The sequence below is a fragment of the Pongo abelii genome, chromosome 13 (assembly GCF_028885655.2).
Source record: "Pongo abelii isolate AG06213 chromosome 13, NHGRI_mPonAbe1-v2.0_pri, whole genome shotgun sequence".
Classification (NCBI taxonomy): Eukaryota; Metazoa; Chordata; class Mammalia; order Primates; family Hominidae; genus Pongo; species Pongo abelii.
The window spans coordinates 78,556,776-78,574,304 of NC_071998.2; the positions used below are offsets into that span (position 1 = coordinate 78,556,776).

The 17,529-nt window shown below is 48.6% G+C and overlaps 1 protein-coding gene across 3 annotated transcripts in view; it reads left to right on the forward strand.

Annotated features, from left to right (window-relative positions):
* The first annotated feature begins 16,537 nt into the window (after positions 1-16,537).
* The window catches only part of BICD2 (BICD cargo adaptor 2), a 61,423-nt gene continuing 60,431 nt past the window's right edge, over positions 16,538-17,529 (forward strand). For all 3 annotated transcript variants that reach the window (XM_054521065.2, XM_009244633.4, XM_002819962.5), the window contains exon 1: positions 16,538-16,898. In XM_054521065.2, the coding sequence (XP_054377040.1) occupies positions 16,659-16,898 (240 nt within the window). In that variant the 5' untranslated portion in view covers positions 16,538-16,658. The remainder of the gene's footprint in view (positions 16,899-17,529) is intronic.

Below are 17,529 nucleotides of genomic sequence, written 5' to 3' on the forward strand. Positions count from 1 at the left end.
AAAAAAATTTTAAAAATTAAAACATTTTCGTTACCTCCAAAAATTTGTTTAAGCCCTGTTTGCTGTAAGTCCTCACTTCCATCCTCAGCCCTAAGCAACCACTGTCTTTACAATTTTTACGGGCCGGGCCTGGTGGCTCACACCTATAATCCCAGCACTTTGGGAGGCTGAGGCGGGCGGATCACGAGGTCAGGAGATCAAGACCATCCTGGCTAACGGTGAAACCCCATCTCTACTTAAAATACAAAAAATTAGCCAGGCGTGGTGGCAGGCGCCTGTACTTCCAGCTACTCAGGAGGCTGAGGCAGGAGAATGGCGTGAACCCGGGAGGCGGAGCTTGCAGTGAGCCGAGATCGTGCCACTGCACTCTAGCCTGGGCGACAGAGAGAGACTCTGTCTCAAAAAAAATAAATAAAATAAAATAAAATAAAATTTTTACTTTTCTGGGAATTTCATATAAATAGAATTATGAAAGAAGTGGTCTTTTCTTCTTCCATGTCATAATGTTTTTTAGGTTTTTTACATATTGTAGAACGATAGGTATTTAATTTGTTTTTTGTTTTTTTTTTTGCCAAAGTACTCCTATATAGGAACATACATACCACGTTTTGTTTATCCATTCTGTAGTTAATAAGCATTTGGATTTGTTCACATTTTGGCTATTTTGAGTAATGCTGTTATGAACATTCTCATACCAATCTTTATATGGACATGTGTTTTCATATCTCTTGGGTAGAATCATAGAGGTAAAATTGCTGAGTCTTATGCTAAGTTTATATTTAGCCCTTTGAGAAACTGCCAAGCTGATATGTAAAGAGAATGTACCTTTTTATACTCCAATCAGCAATTTTTTTTTTTTTTTATAGAGAAAGAAAAAAGGGGGCCCAGGGGACCAGCGTTCGGCATATGGAGGATCCCGCCAGCCTCTGAGTTCCCTTAGTATTTATTGATCATTCTTGGGTGTTTCTCGGAGAGGGGGATGTGGCAGGGTCATAGGATAATAGCGGAGAGAAGTTCAGCAGGTAAACATGTGAACAAAGGTCTCTGCATCATAGACAAAGGATTAAGTGCTGTGCTTTAGATACTATACACATAAACATCTCAACGCCTTAAAGAGCAGTATTCCTGCCTGCACCTCCAGCCCTAAGGCGGTTTTCCCCTATCTCAGTAGATGGAACATACAATTGGGTTTTACACCGAGACATTCCTTTGCCCAGGGACAGGCAGGAGACAGATGCCTTCCTCTTGTCTCAACTGCAAAGAGGCGTTCCTTCCTCTTTTACTAATCCTCCTCAGCACAGACCCTTTACGGGTGTCGGGCTGGGGGACAGTCAGGTCTTTCCCTTCCCAAGAGGCCATATTTCAGACTATCACATGGGGAGAAACCTTGGACGATACCTGGCTTTCCTAGGCAGAGGTCCCTGCGGCCTTCTGCAGTGTTTTGTGTCCCTGGGTACTTGAGATTAGGGAGTGGTGATAACTCTTAAGGAGCATGCTGCCTTCAAGCATCTGTTTAACAAAGCATATCTTGCACAGCCCTTAATCCATTTAACCCTGAGTTGACACAGCACATGTTTCAGGGAGCACACGGTTGGGGGTAACGTTACAGATTAACAGCATCTCAAGGCAGAAGAATTTTTCTTAGTACAGAACAAAATGGAGTCTCCTATGTCTACTTCTTTCTACACAGACACAGTAACAATCTGATCTCTCCTTCTTTTCCCCACATTTCCCCCTTTTCTTTTCGACAAAACCGCCATCGTCATCATGGCTCATTCTCGATGGTCGCTGTCTCTTCGGAGCTGTTGGGTACACCTGCAGACTAACAACAGACAAAACAGGCACACAAGGATTAATATGAAATTTATAATCATAGTACTTCCGATGGTCTTAACCCAAGTGACAGGGTTAAGATTTGCGAGGCCATCAGCAACTCCTGCGATTGCCTCAGTTCCTGGCACCAAATTTAAATAGGCTTTTGATGTTTTGAAAATTTGTTCTTTTAATCTGGAAATGTCTAAAGTGAGATTATCTTCTCTTTCCTGAAGATGGTGTCTAACCATGTCCCAGTGATGCTCAGACTCATTATAAACTTGGGGTGTAATACAAAAATCTGATGTATTCCAGTCACACTGTAACTGGAAACGATGTTCTAAGCTCATGAGCCTGTCTCCCATCCAAATGACAGTTTGTCTAAGATCATTAATTTGGTTTGCCAATTTTTGATCAATACCAGATTGTGAATTCCACAATCTTGTAGAATTTTTTTGCCAATCATTAACAAAGTTTACCGACTGAACAGAAGAGTGCAATGCAACTCCTGCCACAGCAGCTGTAGCTGTGATTGCAATTAATCCCATAATCACTGTAATTAAAGTAAAAGTGAATCTTTTGAATCTATTTAAAACGCCTTTTAATACTTCAGTCAAAATATGGATGGATGGCGAGGCCTCCCACGGTCGGTCCATGGACACAGGGATCCACACTCCTTCTCTTGCTCTCACCAGCAGAATACGGTGCTGCCAATTAAAAGTCGAATCAATGCAAGTAAACAATCTGCAATTTTCACAGGTTATAGTTTGAGAGTCTGGTTTAATAACTATATTTCCTACAACTAGCATAAAAGGGGGCTTTACGCAACTTTGTAAAGGAACCGTTAGACTGGAATTTAGGTCAATAGTATAAAATGGCTTACGATCTCTTGTTTCTAAAGTTTGACTTCCAGACCAAATTCTAATGAGGTATGAGGCCACAGTAAACCTCCATAATTCTGGATGTTCAGGACCAGAAACAGGACTTATTATTTTTGGTCTTGGGGTAGAGATTCCTTCTTCTCCCCGTTCCCAAGGGTGCAAACACTGTTATTTGTTATGCTTATGCTTGTCTAAACTTTCTGTTAAGTCGCTATCAACAGCTGGACTCACTTGTGCACTGGGACATGACTGAGTTCGTCCTGTGCAATTGTGGTAGAATTGACCTCGAGGTGCCCAATCTATAATAGTTCTGAATTCATTGTTTTGTAATATCACCGCACTATTGGCCGCACATTCTTCCCAAACTAAAACTTCTGTATTTTTTGATCCTTTGGGAATTTCCTTGGGGCAAGGTTTCCCTTTAGGTCTAAATTTCAATGATCTTTGATAAGAAAAGTCTTGTAAATAATTTACCCGTGGCCTGAGTGACATCCCACTTACCATGTGATAAGTGAATCTACTGATGGGACTGACAGTAGGTACTTCTACCAACCAACTTTGGACTGCGGCATTAAACATCCTGGTGCTCTCCCTAGGCAAATAGGAGGATAATGATACCCAGTGGAAATATTTATCATCATCTCTTCTTCCTCAGGTTTGGCAGGGCAACGATCATCTGTGGGGCCAGGTACCCATACTCTATCATTAACATATACTTCAACAGGATTATCCATCCATGTGGCTGGTGTTTCCATCTCCGTGGAGGTGCTTTTCTTTGCATCTCTGATGGGTTCATTGTAGAACTTCAAATGTCTAGTGGGTATCCAAACAGGAAGCTTGTCCAATCAGCAATTTATCACAAGGATTTCTCTCAAAATAAATAAAGAGAATGTACCTTTTTACACTCCAATCAGCAATTTATGAAGGTTCCACTTGCTAAGCATGTTTATCAGCATTTAGAATTATCAATCTTAATTTTAACCATTCTGATTGGTGTGTATTGGTATTGCATGGTGGCTTTAATTTGCGTTTCCTAATTACTTAAGATGTTGAGCACTTTTTCATGTGATTATGAGCCATTTGTATGTTTTCTTCGTTGAAATGTCTATCAGGTCTCTTGCCCAATTTTAAATTGGGTTGTCCTCTTGTTATTGAGCTCTTCTTTTTATGTTTTGTATAAAAGTTCTATATCAAATATAAGATCTGCAAATATTTTCTCCCAATTTATGCTTTGTCTTTTTGTTTTCTTCAAGGTTTTTTTTTTTTTTTGAGACGGAGTCTTGCTCTTTCGCCCATGCCGGAGTACAGTGGAGCTATCTCAGCTCACTGCAAGCTCCACCTCCCGGGTTCACACCATTCTTCTGCCTCAGCCTCCCAAGTAGCTGGGACGACTATAGGCGCCCGCCACCATGGCCGGCTAATTTTTTGTATTTCACCGTGTTAGCCAGGATGGTCTTGATCTCCTGACTTCGTGATCTACCCGCTTCGGCCTCCCAAAGTGCTGGGATTACAGGCGTGAGCCACCGCGCCCGGCCATCGAATGAAGTTTAATTGGCTGGGCTGGTGGGGAGCGTGGAGTTCACCCCTGTAGTCCCAGCACTTTGGAAGACCAAGGTGGGGGCATCCCTTGAGCCCAGGAGTCTGGGCAACATGGTGAAACCCTGTCTGTACAAAAAAATACAAAAATTAGCCAGGCATGGTGGCATGCCCCTGTAGTCCCAGCTACTCTGGAGGCTGAGGTGGGAGGATCACTTAAGCCTGGAGGTAGAGGTTGCTGTAAGCCCAGATAGCATGGCCTGGGAAATGTAGCTTTCAATCCAGCCCTTGCAACACAGGGAGTAAGGAAATAAATGTAGAAATGGATTGTGAATGAAAACAGACAATATCTGGCCAGGTGCAGTGGCTCACACCTGTAATCCCAGCACTTTGGGAGGCCAAGGCGGGCAGATCACCTGTGGTCAGTCAGGAGTTCAAGATCAGCCTGACCGACATGGTGAAACACCGTCTCTACTAAAAATACAAAAATTAGCTGGGTGTGGTGGTGTGCACCTGTAATCCCGGCTACTAGGGAGGCTGAGGAAGGAGAATGGCTTGAACCAAGGAGGCGGAGGTTGCAGTGAGCCAAGATCCCACCACTGCACTCCAGCCTGGGCGCCAGAACAAGACTCCATCTCAAAAGAAAAAAAGAAAAGAAAATAGACAACGTCTAGCACTGCAATTGTAGAAGAGAATTCTTGCAATAAAAATACTATTTGGAGTTTTGACATGAAGAAGTTAGCAGATCCACAAATCTCCCACAAAGCACCTATGATCTGTAGAAAACCATCAAGGCGGCCGGGCATGGTGGCTCATGCCTGTAATCTCAGCACTTTGGGAGGCTGAGTTGGGTGGATCACGAGGTCAGGAAATCGAGACCATCCTGGCTAACACGTTGAAACTCCGTCTCTACTAAAAATACAAAAAATTAACCGGGCGTCGTGGCGCGTGCCTGTAGTCCCAGCTATATGGGAGGCTGAGGCAGGAGAATGGTGTGAACCCAGGAGGCGGAGCTTGCAGTGAGCCGAGATCGCACCACTGCACTCCAGCCTGGGCAACAGAGCGAGACTCCGTCTCAAAAAAAAAAAAAAAAAAGAAAGAAAACCATCAAGGCAGCTAAAAAAAAGTTTCAGTGCTCTGGAAATTTGCCAAATGTGTATATAGAACTGAGAAGTGTTCATTCATGAAAATTTGTTAGGCTGGACACAGTGGCTCATGCCTGTAATCCCAATACTTTGGGAGGGCTTGGTGGGCGGATTGCTTGAGCTCAGGAGTTGGAGACCAGCTCGGGCAGCATGGTGAAACCCTGTCTCTACAAAAAATACATAAATTAGCCGGGTCTGGTGGTGTCGCACCTGTAGTTGCAGCTACTTGGGAGACTGAGGCTGGAGAATCACTTGAGCCCAGGAGGTGGAGGTTACAGTCAGCCAATATCATGCTACTGTACTCCAGCCTGGGCAAAAGAGTGAAACTCTGTCGCAAAGCAAAGCAAGAAAAAAGGAAGGGAGGGAGGGAGGGAGGAAGGAAGGAAAAATTGCTTAAATGTGGGTGCAAATAGCAAAAGTCTGTGATGTTCCTATCTGGGGAAACTGTCATAACTTCCCAATACTGTTTAATTTGATGAATGTGGGGGCAGATAAATAAATTATTACCTTTGATTACACTACCAGAGCGATGTCAGTTGATTTTTTTTTTTAGAGACGGAGTCTTGCTCTGTCACCCAGGCTGGAGTGCAGTGGCGCGATCTTGGCTCACTAGCTCACTGCAAGCTCCGCCTCCTGGGTTCACCAGCCATGCTCCTGCCTCAGCCTCCCCAGTAGCTGGGACTACAGGCGCCCGCCCCGACGCCCGGCTAATTTTTGTATTTTTAGTAGAGACGGGATTTCACCGTGTTAGCCAGGATGGTCTTGATCTCCTGACCTCGTGATCCATCCGCCTCGGCCTCCCAAAGTGCTGGGATTACAGGCGTGAGCCACTGCACCAGGCTAGCTTGATTTAAATACTGTCAGCTAAATTGGATCTCACTGACAAGTGATCAGGGATGTCCAGCAGCTCTACTAACCTGAAGTCTGACCTTTTTTGTTTTGTTTGTTTGCTTGAGACACAGTCTCACTCTGTTGCCCAGGCTGGAGCACAGTGGTGCCATCTCTACTCACTGCAACCTCCACCTCCCAGGTTCAAGCAATTCTGTCTTAGCCTCTCCAGTAGCTGGGATTACAGGCATGCACCATCACACCCAGTTAATTTTTGTATTTTTAGTAGAGACAGGGTTTCACCATATTGGCCAGGCTGGTCTCGATCTCTTGACTTTAAGTAACCTGCCCACCTCAGCATCCCAAAGTGCTGGGATTACAGGCATGAGCCGGTGTACCTGGCCTAAACTCAGATCTTTTTGGAACAAGAAATGGAACAAAATGATAGATAAGCTTTTGCTAGGGAGGCCCAGGTGGTGAGACAGCAATAGGGGGCTTGATAAACTCTCACATATGCCACATTGAGCAGAGGATGAGCACATCTGTAACAAAGATTGGATTGAGCTGAAGCCACTCATGCATCTCTGGCCAACTGAATATGACTATATATGCAGAGAAGATGCAAGAGATCCTAGTGGAATCTAACAGCTAGAGTAGACTTGAATGTGGCCTGTGGTTAGAAGGTGCTCCGCTGCCAAATTGCAGATCCATCAGCACAGTGTGGGAGCCTAATTGGCTGTAAGCATAGTCTGACTAATGCTTACATTAGCTGAATGCTAATGTATGAAGTCACAGTGGCAAAACCTAGGAAGCAGGGCTTAAACGTAAAATAAGAAGAAAGCAGCCACATATTGCTGAGGAGACAGAGTTCACAAACAAACAAAACAAAAACAATAGTGCACAAGAAGGGGAACTGGAATCCAGAGTTGCTTCAATACATTATCTCAAATGTCAAGTATTCAATAAAACATTATAAGACATACAAAGACCCATCCTCAGAAAAAAGAGAATTCAATAGAAATTGTGTCTGATTGTCCTCAGATATTGGATTTAGCAGACAGAGGTTTCAAAGCAAAGCAGCTATTACAAATAAGTTCAAAAAGCTAAAGAAACCCCTATTTAAATAAGCAAAAGAATGGATTATGGCAATGAATCAACAAATAGAAAACCCCAGTAAAGACAGAGGTTATGAAAAGTACCCTTCATCCAGTTTCCCACACATTTTCCTCAAAGAAGAAACACAAATGGCAAATAAGCACCTGAAAAGATGCTCAATATCAATTGATCATTAGGGAAATGTAATGATTCCAAACCATACAAATCAAAACCATAATGAGATACCACTTCTCACCCACTGGGACAGTTTTTTTGTTTGTTTGTTTGTTTGTTTTTTTGAGACGGAGTCTCACTCTATCGCCCAGGCTGGAGTGCAGTGGCACTATCTCTGCTTACTGCAAGCTCCACCTCCCAGGTTCACGCCATTCTCCTGCCTCAGTCTCCCGAGTAGCTGGGACTACAGGCATGCACCACCACATCTGGCTAATTTTTTGTATTTTTAGTAGAGACAGGGTTTCACCATGGTAGCCAGGATGGTCTCGATCTCCTGATCTCGTGATCCACCCTCCTCGTCCTCCCAAAGTGCTGGGATTACAAGCATAAACCACCGCGCCTGGCTTGGGACAGTTATTTTAAAAATGGAAGTCACAAGTACTGAAGAGAATTTGGAGAAATTGGAACCCTTGTGCCTTGCTGGTGGCAATGTAAAATGGTGCAGCTGCTATAAAAAACATGGCGATTCTGCAAAAAGCCAAACAAAATTACTATATGACCCAGCAATTCCACTTCTAGGTACATCCTCAAAAGAATTGAAAGCCGAGCCTCAAGCAGATACTTGTATAGCCATTTTCACAATAGCACTCAAAATAGTCAAAGGGGGCTGGCATTGCGGTGGCTCATGCCTGTAATCCCAGCACTTTGGGAGGCCGAGGCAGGGGGGGATCACGAGGTCAGGAGATTGAGACCATCCTGGCTAACATGGTGAAATCCCGTCTCCACTAAAAACACAAAAAATTAGCTGCGTGTGGTGGCAGGTGCCTGTAGTCCCAGCTACTCAGGAGGCTGAGGCAAGAGAATGGTGTGAACCCGGGAGGTAGAGCTTGCAGTGAGCCGAAATTGGGCCACTGCACTCCAGCCTGGGTGACAGAGTAAGACTCTGTCTCAAAAAAAAAAAAAAAAAAAAATAGTCGAAGGGGTAGAAACAACCAGCCTATACTAACAGACAAATGGATTAAGATAATGTGCTACATTCATACAAATGGAACAATATTCAGCCACAAATGGAATGAATTTCTGATACAACGTGGCTAAGCCTTGAAAACACTATGCTAAGATGTAACAATTGCTTCTCCTGAACCTGTCTGCGCTGAGCCAACTGCAGCCCCACACAGCATGGAGCTCCCTGCAGGGCTGTGAGACACCAGCAGCTCTTTCTCACCTCTCCATGCAAATGTGCATGTGTGTGTGTGTGTGTGGACACGCACACTCACACACACACTCCGTCTTGCTCCTCTTCCCTGAATTTACCCCCAGGCCACACTCATCCATGATTCCACATCTTTGTGTCTCTGGGGCCTTCTCTCTGGAGCACATTTTCCACAACTGGCAAAAACCTGCTCTCCTGAGATGCAACCCACTGTCACCCATTCTGTGCCATCTTCTGAGTCCTGCAGATGGAGTGTTGCCTCTCCCAGGCTCCCGAGTGCAGCAGAGTCAGCCACTGAAGTCTGTTCTATCTGCAACACGAACCTCTGAGGGCTGGGCTGTGTCCTGCTGCACCCAGGGAAGGCTGGCGGGCAGGAAGCTGGGATCTGGAGTCACATGGACCAGGGTTCAAATCCTGGGCTTCTCCAGTTATACCCTGTCATATCTTGGACAAGTCATCCACCTTATTGTGCTTCAGTTTCCTGGTCTATAAAATGAAAACAGTGGTACCTGCCTTGTAACTTGTTTGTGAGGCTTAAGAAAGATAGTGAATATTTGCAATGTGCTAGACATAGGGCTTGGAGCAGGGTAAATGCTCAACACATATGTTGGGGTGTTCACCACTATCATTGTTCCTGGAATGAACCGAGGGTCGGGCTGCTTGTTCTCATGGTCCAGTCATGAGATGCAGATGACCTGGGAAAGAAGAGTTTATTTCTGTAAACAGGTACAGGGAGAAGGGCAGGGGCAATTCACCAGACCAACTCAAAGTTACAAAGCTTTTCCAGTGCTTAGACACCTTCTAAGCTATATGTCTACTTGCTAGTGTGCATTCATCTAAAGACCCAAGTGATGGATTCCATGTAATCTATAACTAAGGTGTGGGTTAACTGGGCACGGTGGCTTACGCCTATAATCCCAGCACTTTGGGAGGCCGAGGTGGGTGGATCACCTGAGGTCAGGAGTTCGAGATCAGCCTGACCAATATGGTGAAACCCCATCTCTACTAAAAATACAAAAATTAGCTAGACGTGGTGGCATGCGCCTGTAGTCCCAGCTACTCTGGAGGCTGAGATAGTCATTACCCTTATCATGTCTCCAGCTAAGGTATGGAGGTCTGGGGAGTTTCTTTAGACCCCCAGTAAGACTTGCTTAATCCTAAACAGGTTCTGGTATGAGGAATGTAAGAATTCCTTCATTGTCTTGACATGTTTCAAGGCCCAGGAGAGGCCCGGGCAAGACTCTTGGAGGGCGTCTGTTACATTCTAGCCATTGTGTATGAGCACTGGCTCTTTCAGCCTTTAATATCTAACCATTCAGTCAGTGCTGAAGCAGTTGTTATGGAGGCCTACCTGTTCAACTGTTAGTGAGACCTGGCCTGCCACATCATCATTACTGTCTAAACTCCTAGCACAGAGGAGTTTATCAAATGCATGACATCTGGGCCAAAGATCTTTTTTTTTTTTCTTTGAGAGAGAGTCTTGCTCTGTCGCCCAGGCTGGAGTGCAGTGGCGCAATCTCAGCTCACTGCAGTCTCTGCCTCCCAGGTTCAAGTGATTCTCCTGCCTCAGCCTAGCTGGGAATAGTCCCAGAGTAGCTGGGACTACAGGTGCCCGCCACCACGCCCAGCTCATTTTTGTATTTTAGTAGAGATAGGGCTTCACCATGTTGGCCAGGCTGGCCTTGAACCCCTGACCTCAGGTGATTCACCTGCCTTGGTGTCTCAAAGTGCTGGGATTACAGGCGTGAGCCACCATGCCCAACCTGGGCCAAAGATCCTTTGACATCATACAGCATGAAAGTGTGGGGGCTGCCATGTGACTTACCATGCGGGTGGCCCAAGCCACATACACCTGGCAGGCCATCACCTGTTGGGGAGATGGCTTTACTCCTCAGCCAGTGAGGGGCAGAGAGGAGACAGGGGAAGGGGCTTACGTGGGTAGGCAGAGCTCTCCAGGGAACAGTGAGGAAGGAGGGGAGGCTGAGCTGCCAGAGTGACCACACACCAGGTTAGGTTTGCACCTGGGCATGTCTGTGTGTGAGGACACTGCCAGCCTTTGCCTGGGCCCCTGGGGAGTCTTTGTTTATGTACAAAGGCGGAGCAGCTTGGTTGGGAGAACATCACTTCCTGTTTTGTTGCCAGGCCCCAGCTAAGCGGTCCAGTTCTCCTAGAGAGAGCCACCCGGCTGTTTCCTGACACCCCTCAAGCCCCTCTCCCTTCCACCTCTGCCGAGGCCGCCTCTCTTATCTTATGTATCCTGCCTTCCTGGTGGAGGGCGCTTGTGTCCAGGAAGTGGTACATGGTGAGCCCAGCCTGGTCTGTATCCGCTGAGCCCTGACCCCTAAGGGACCTTAGTTGGTGTCGCTGATATGGGTCCCAAGACTCACTAGGCCTCGTCAAAGCTCCTGCCCTCCTAGAGCTAACATTCTAGGGGGACATAAGTGCACAAAGGTGAATATGCACAACATACAGTATGCAACAGAGGGAGGGAAATAGAACCAGGGAAGGGAGTCTACAGCCTACAGCCATGAGGGTGTAACCAAAAATAAAATTTGAAGGCACGCCCAACCATCTGAATGAACTTCCTCCTCAGCCAGGGTATTCTAAAATTTAACCTGAAAGACTAACCTGTTCAGGCCATGACAGGAAGTGGGAGTTGGACATGTCCAGGGTTTACATCAACACAAACTTTAAGTCTGATAAGAAACATTTACAGTCTATGATCTCTAAAGCCTGCTATTTAAAGGTTTCATATGCATGATAAAACCTCAGCCTTTACAATCCCTGATGATAAACCAGATATTCCTTTCTACTGATAATAAATAACTCTTTCAACCAATTGCAGTCAGAATATGTTTAAATCTACCTAACACCTGGAAGACCCTCCACCCCTTGTACACTTCAAGTTGTCCCGCCCTTCTAGATGGAACCAATGTAAATCTTACATGTATTGGTTGATGTGTCACTGTTACTGGAAAGGGGTTCTGATCCAGACCCCAAAAGAGGGTTCCTGGACTTCGTGCAAAAAAGAATTCTGGGTGAGTCCATAGAGTAAAGTGAAAGCAAGTTTATTAGGAAAGTAAAGGAACAAAGAGTGGCTACTCCATAGACAGAGCAGCATCATGGGCTGCTTGACTAAGGATACTTATAGTCATTTCTTGATGATATGCTAAAGAAGGGTGGATTATTCATGAGTTTTCTGGGGAAGTGGTAGGCACTTTGCAGAACTGAGGGTTCATCCCCTTGTTAGACCATATAGGGTAACTTCCTGACATTGCCATGGCATTTGTAAACTGTCATGGCGCTGGTGAGAGTGTCTTTTAGCAAGCTAATGCATTTTAACTAGCACATAATGAGCAGTGAGGATGACTAGAGGTCACTTTTATTGCCATCTTGGTTTTGGTGGGTTTTGTCTGGCTTCTTTTTTTTTTTTTTTTTGAGGCAGAGTCTTGTTCTGTCACCCAGGCTGGAGTGTGGTGGCATGATCTTGGCTCACTGCAAATTCTGCCTCTCGGGTTCAAGCAATTCTCCTGCCTCAGCCTCCCGAGTAGCTGGGATTACAGGCACCTGCCACCACTCTCGGGCTAATTTTTGTATTTTTTTAGTAGAGACGGGGTTTCACCATGGTGGCCAGGTTGGTCTCGCACTCCTGACCTCAGGTCATCTGCCCACCTCAGCCTCCCAAAGTGCTGGGATTAAAGGCGTGAGCCACCGTGCCCAGCCTTGTCTGGCTTCTTTACTGCAACCTGTTTTATCAGCAAGGTCTTTGTGACCTTTATCTTGTGCCGACCTCCTATCTCATCCTGTGACTTAGAATGCCTAACTTCCTGGGAATGCTGCCCAGTAGGTCTCAGCCTTATTTTACTCAGCCCCTATTTGAGATGGAGTTGCTCTGGTTCAAATGTCTCTGATATTATGTCTCCCAAAAATGTATAAAAGCAAGCCATACCTTGACCACCTTGGGCACATGTCATCAGGATCTCCTAAGGCTGTGTCAGGGATGCATCCTTAACCTTGGCAAAATAAACTTTCTGAGTTGATTAAGACTTGTCTCAGATACTTTTTGGTTTACAAGAGCTACACAAGAGGAGAGGGGAAGGAAGAGGTTGAGGAAGGGCCACACTTGAGCATGCAGGGCCTTGGAGGTAGCTGTGATGATGTGGCTTTGACTCTCGTTGGGTTTTGAGCAGAGTGGGAATGGGACCTGACTTGGGTCTAAGGAAACTCTTGGCTGCCCTGCTGTGAGAGAAGCCTAGGGGAAGGAGGAGGCAAGGAGGCAGTGAGAGGTTGATGGTAATGGTCCAGGTGATAGGGACAGGGGCAGAGAAATTCCAGGTAGAAAAGGGCGGGTCCCTGGTGAAGCCTCACCGTCAAGCTGAAAGGCCTGAAACCGCAGCCCAAAATGAGAACTTATATTCCTGTTTCCCACTCAAATGTCGCCGTTTCCTAAACCACCCATGGCTCCGCCCTGCCCCATCCTGTGCCTGTAAGGACCCCAGGCTCAGCCAGCAGACAGGAGAAGCAGCTGGGTGTCGGGAACTATGGCTGGATGTTGGAGAGAAGCGGCTTGACTTCAGAGTGACAGCTTGATGGTGTAACTTTGGAGAAGAGTCTGGCCGGAGACAGAGAGACTTGAGGAGAAGAAGGTGGCATCATTTCTGCCCCTCAGGGTATTGTGAAGATTGAATGAAAAGATGTATGTCACGTACCTGGCAATGTTGGGAACACATGCAGAGCTCAGTAAGAGGTGGCTCATTATCTGCTGCCAGGGTCATCCTGCTTCTCTTATCTTTGCAAGCCCCCTATTCCTGCAGCCTTGGGCTGGCCAATTCCTGTGCATCCTCTGGGTCTCCCTCAGGTGTCTTCTCAGGGAAGCCTTTCCCAATCCACCCCAACCCTCACACATTGCGACTCTCACCCAGAGCTGTTCCTCCTGCCAGAAGGAAGCCCACAAGGGTAGTGACAGACCCTCTGCCCCCAGCACCTAGAAAAGTCCCTACCTGTAACAGAATGTTCCTGAAGCCTTCCCTGGCCTCCCTTCCACCACCACCTGTCTCCAAGTTCAAGGCGCCATGGTCAGTCCCTGCGTGGGACTCCCATGGTCCTTCTCCCTCCCTCCTCAGACCTGCCCCACAGCAAGGTATGGGTGGGGGTGGGGAGGTTTAAGTCAGATCAGCCTGGATCAGGTGCAGGTGTTGCCCTGAGGCTGTGTGACCTTGGGCAAGTCACTGTGGGGCATCAGTCCCTCCCTTGCTAAGTACACACTCAAACAAGGCTTGTTCCTTCTTTACACTGGGAGCTCTCCCACTTACAGTTAACAATTTGCCCAGCCCAAGACAGTCCCAGGCAAGCCAAGCTGGTTGGTCTTCCTATTCCTACTACAACTGAACTCCTTAAAATTAGTTAACTTCACAAGCCAAACTATGACACATTCTCCTCAGACAAACAAAACACTAAAAAGAATCAGGGCTCCTTGGGGAAATGACTGATTTCAGGTCTGGGACATGGAGAGCACAGGATGATCTTGGAACAATTTGCATCAGACATCAAGGAAGTAATAACAAATTACGATGTTTTGAAGACATGGAGCCAGCTTGGAGGAGCTCCCACGGGCCAAATCTGCTACCATTTGAGCATCAAAGCAAGTAAGGAAAGTAATGGATTGTCACCCACGGAGTAAAATAAGAATCCATGGATCCATACTGCTAATGAATGAGAGAGAAGGGAATAAATGAGAAGGTATAGCTGCCTCACAGTACAAAGGCAACTCATAAATGGAGAAGGACTAATGGAAATAGAAAAGCAGCCAGTATGGCCGGTCGCGGTGGCTCACGCTTGTAATCTCAACACTTTGGGAGGCCGACGCAGGCAGATCACGAGGTCAAGAGATCGAGACCATCCTGGCCAACATGGTGAAACCCTGTCTCTACTAAAAAAAAAAAAAAATTAGCTGGGCATGGTGGCATGCGCCTGTAGTCCCAGCTACTCGGGAGACTGAGGCAGAATCACTTGAACACGGGAAGCAGAGGTTGCAGTGAGCCGAAATTGCATCACTGCACTCCAGCCTGGGGACAGAGCGAGACTCTGTCTCAAAAAAAAAAAAAAAAAAAAAAAAAAAAGCAGCCAGTATGGTAATAATTATTTCAGGCAAGAAGTAGTCATGAATGCCAAAACCAGTGGGTCAAGGTTTGAGGAGTGATAGGCTATATCTATGGTTGCAAAGTCTTCACTCATGACACTAATTACCAAAGAAAAACCCAGCATTAATCAGAGAAATACAAATCGACATCACATACCTCCCAGCTGGTGCTCTGAAAACTCAGCAACACCTCGACAGTCCTGCCAGAAACGCATCACCTCATCTCCCCATGAGCATATACCAGTGTGCACTACACTCCTCAGAAAGGTCAATCAAAGGAGACTCAGGAAACCTGACAACTGAATGCAACTGGATCCTGGACCACAAAAACAATACTGAAGCTCTCCAGTATGGTATTGGGCCCTCGTGCAATTAGAGTGTGGACTGTGCATTAGATAGTGTCAGTACCCTGTGTGCTGTGATTTCTGCTGTCATGGCTTCTTTCTAATTTGGTCTTGAGGAAGAGTGACCATAAGCCAAGATAGCCACTCTCTAGGAGAACTGAATGGGTGTGGGGGTCAGGTGAGATACAATGAGAAAGTAAAATTAAAAGGTACAAACAGAAGAAATTTATTATTCTTAGGTCCCGGAGAGGTTAGGGAAGCCTAAGAGAGGCGGACAAGCAGATGGGGAGGGGCAGTGAGAGACGGTGGGAAGGAAGGGACTATGCCTGTGCTAGGGTCCATGGGAATCATCCTTTAGGATTTCCCTTGGGGCCTGTGGACTGGCTAAAAAAATACGAGGGAAGGGTGAACTCATTTGCACTACTCTGATACTGGCCATTAGGTGCTATGGCGGTCAGCGGCTGTGGGGTGTGTTGCGCTTTAGGTCAATGAGATAAACAATAAACGAATTATCTCACACACCACCATATACGGAGAAGTGTTACCTACGCCAAGGCGAAGGGTACGACTGGCTTTCAAACAACTTAAGTCAGGCCTAAAAATAGATGCGGAGACAACAATTATATTTACCACGTTTATGACCCTGTATTAATGGAAATGTCTTTATTCCCAAGAAATAGACCTTGAAGGACTGAGGGGCGGCGCTGAGGTTCCCGCTGGCCCCTGGGCGCCCCCTGCTGGCCCGTCCTCCTTCCGTCCCCAGACGGCTGCACAGAGCATGCGTCACACCGTCCCCGAGTTTCCAGCAGCAGCCGTTCACCCGCGCTCTCGGATGCGCTTCTCTCTCGTGGCCTCCCGGGCTCTGTCCGCGTTGTTCATCCCACGGTCGGGAGCCCAGTCCCTCCGCCCCGCACCCGCCTCCCCCTGGGGGTTCTCCCGGCAGCCGTCTTGCCACCCCGCGTGGCCGCCGGCTGCCAGAGGCACAAGGGAGCGCGAGGCGCGGCGACTGAGCAGTGTCCCAGGCTCTGAGTGTGGGGAAGGCCGCGGGGCCCGCCCACTCGACCGCCGTCCAGGGGACTGCAAGGCGCCGGTACATCCGGCTCAACGCTGGCGGCGCAGGCCAATCACGGCCGGGGACGGGTGGGCGCGGGGCTGGACGGGTTTTGTAGTCGGTGTGCTAGTGGGACTACTGTCCCCACAGTCCCTGGGCAACATTGGCGTCAGCGGCTGCGCCCGAGGGCCCGCCCCTCACAGAGCATGGGCCAATCATAGCGGGGGGGCCGGGCGGGCGCCGGGCATGATGGACCTTGTGGTCGGAGCGCGGGCAGGACTCCAGCCCCCAGCAGGCCCCGCGCGCCGGAGAGGAGGAGCCGTGCGGCGGCGCGGGCGGGCGGGCGGCCGTCGGGGCAGGGCGGCGGCAGCGGCGGCGGCGGCTGAGGAGGGCCCGGCCTGCGAGAGCCTCGGTGGGAGCCGGCTCAGTCCTCGGCCACCATGTCGGCGCCGTCGGAGGAGGAGGAGTACGCGCGGCTGGTGATGGAGGCGCAGCCCGAGTGGCTGCGCGCCGAGGTGAAGCGGCTGTCCCACGAGCTGGCCGAGACCACGCGTGAGAAGATTCAGGCGGCCGAGTACGGGCTGGCGGTGCTTGAGGAGAAGCACCAGCTCAAGCTGCAGTTCGAGGAGCTCGAGGTGGACTATGAGGCTATCCGCAGCGAGATGGAGCAGCTCAAGGAGGTGAGCCGAGCCGGCCTGCCCCGCGACCCCCGCCCGGCGCCGGGGCCTGTGGGCGTCGTCCCTGGCACCAGGGCGGCCAAGGTCAGCTTGCCAAGCGGGGGCCGGCAGGGGTGGGCCGCGGGGCGGAGGGGGCACGGGCCCAGAGCCGGGGACCCGGGCAGTATGTGGGAGTGGGCCCGGCCTTGGCTAGCAGGCCGGTGCCGCGGCCGTTGCAGACGCCGCTAATGCAGGGGTCCGGGCGTCCTGTCGCCTCCTGCAGCTGCCCGCCTGCTGCTGTGCGGACCTGGGCGGCCCCGGCGGGCAGGGCTTCGTGAGGGCTGATGCTCTGCGGTGGTCGCTATTCCGGGTGTGTCTGAGTGTGGGGTGGGATTGGGAGGGCAGTGGCTGAGCCGAGAGCTGAGGCCACGGATGCTGGTGACCCGCTGGGAGAGGCCGAGGGTGGGCCTGGGTCTGGGTGGCTGCGGCTCTGTCGCCTCCAGAGAAATCACTTCCCCTCTCTGGGCGCAGCTACTTTCGGAGCGTTTCTGCTTCTTTCATGAGTGCCTCCGAGGTGGGGAAAGGTCGTGGACAGCGGCCTAAGTGAGTAGGGGCTCGGGGTTGCACGTGGAGGTTGCCCCTGGCATGGGTCCCC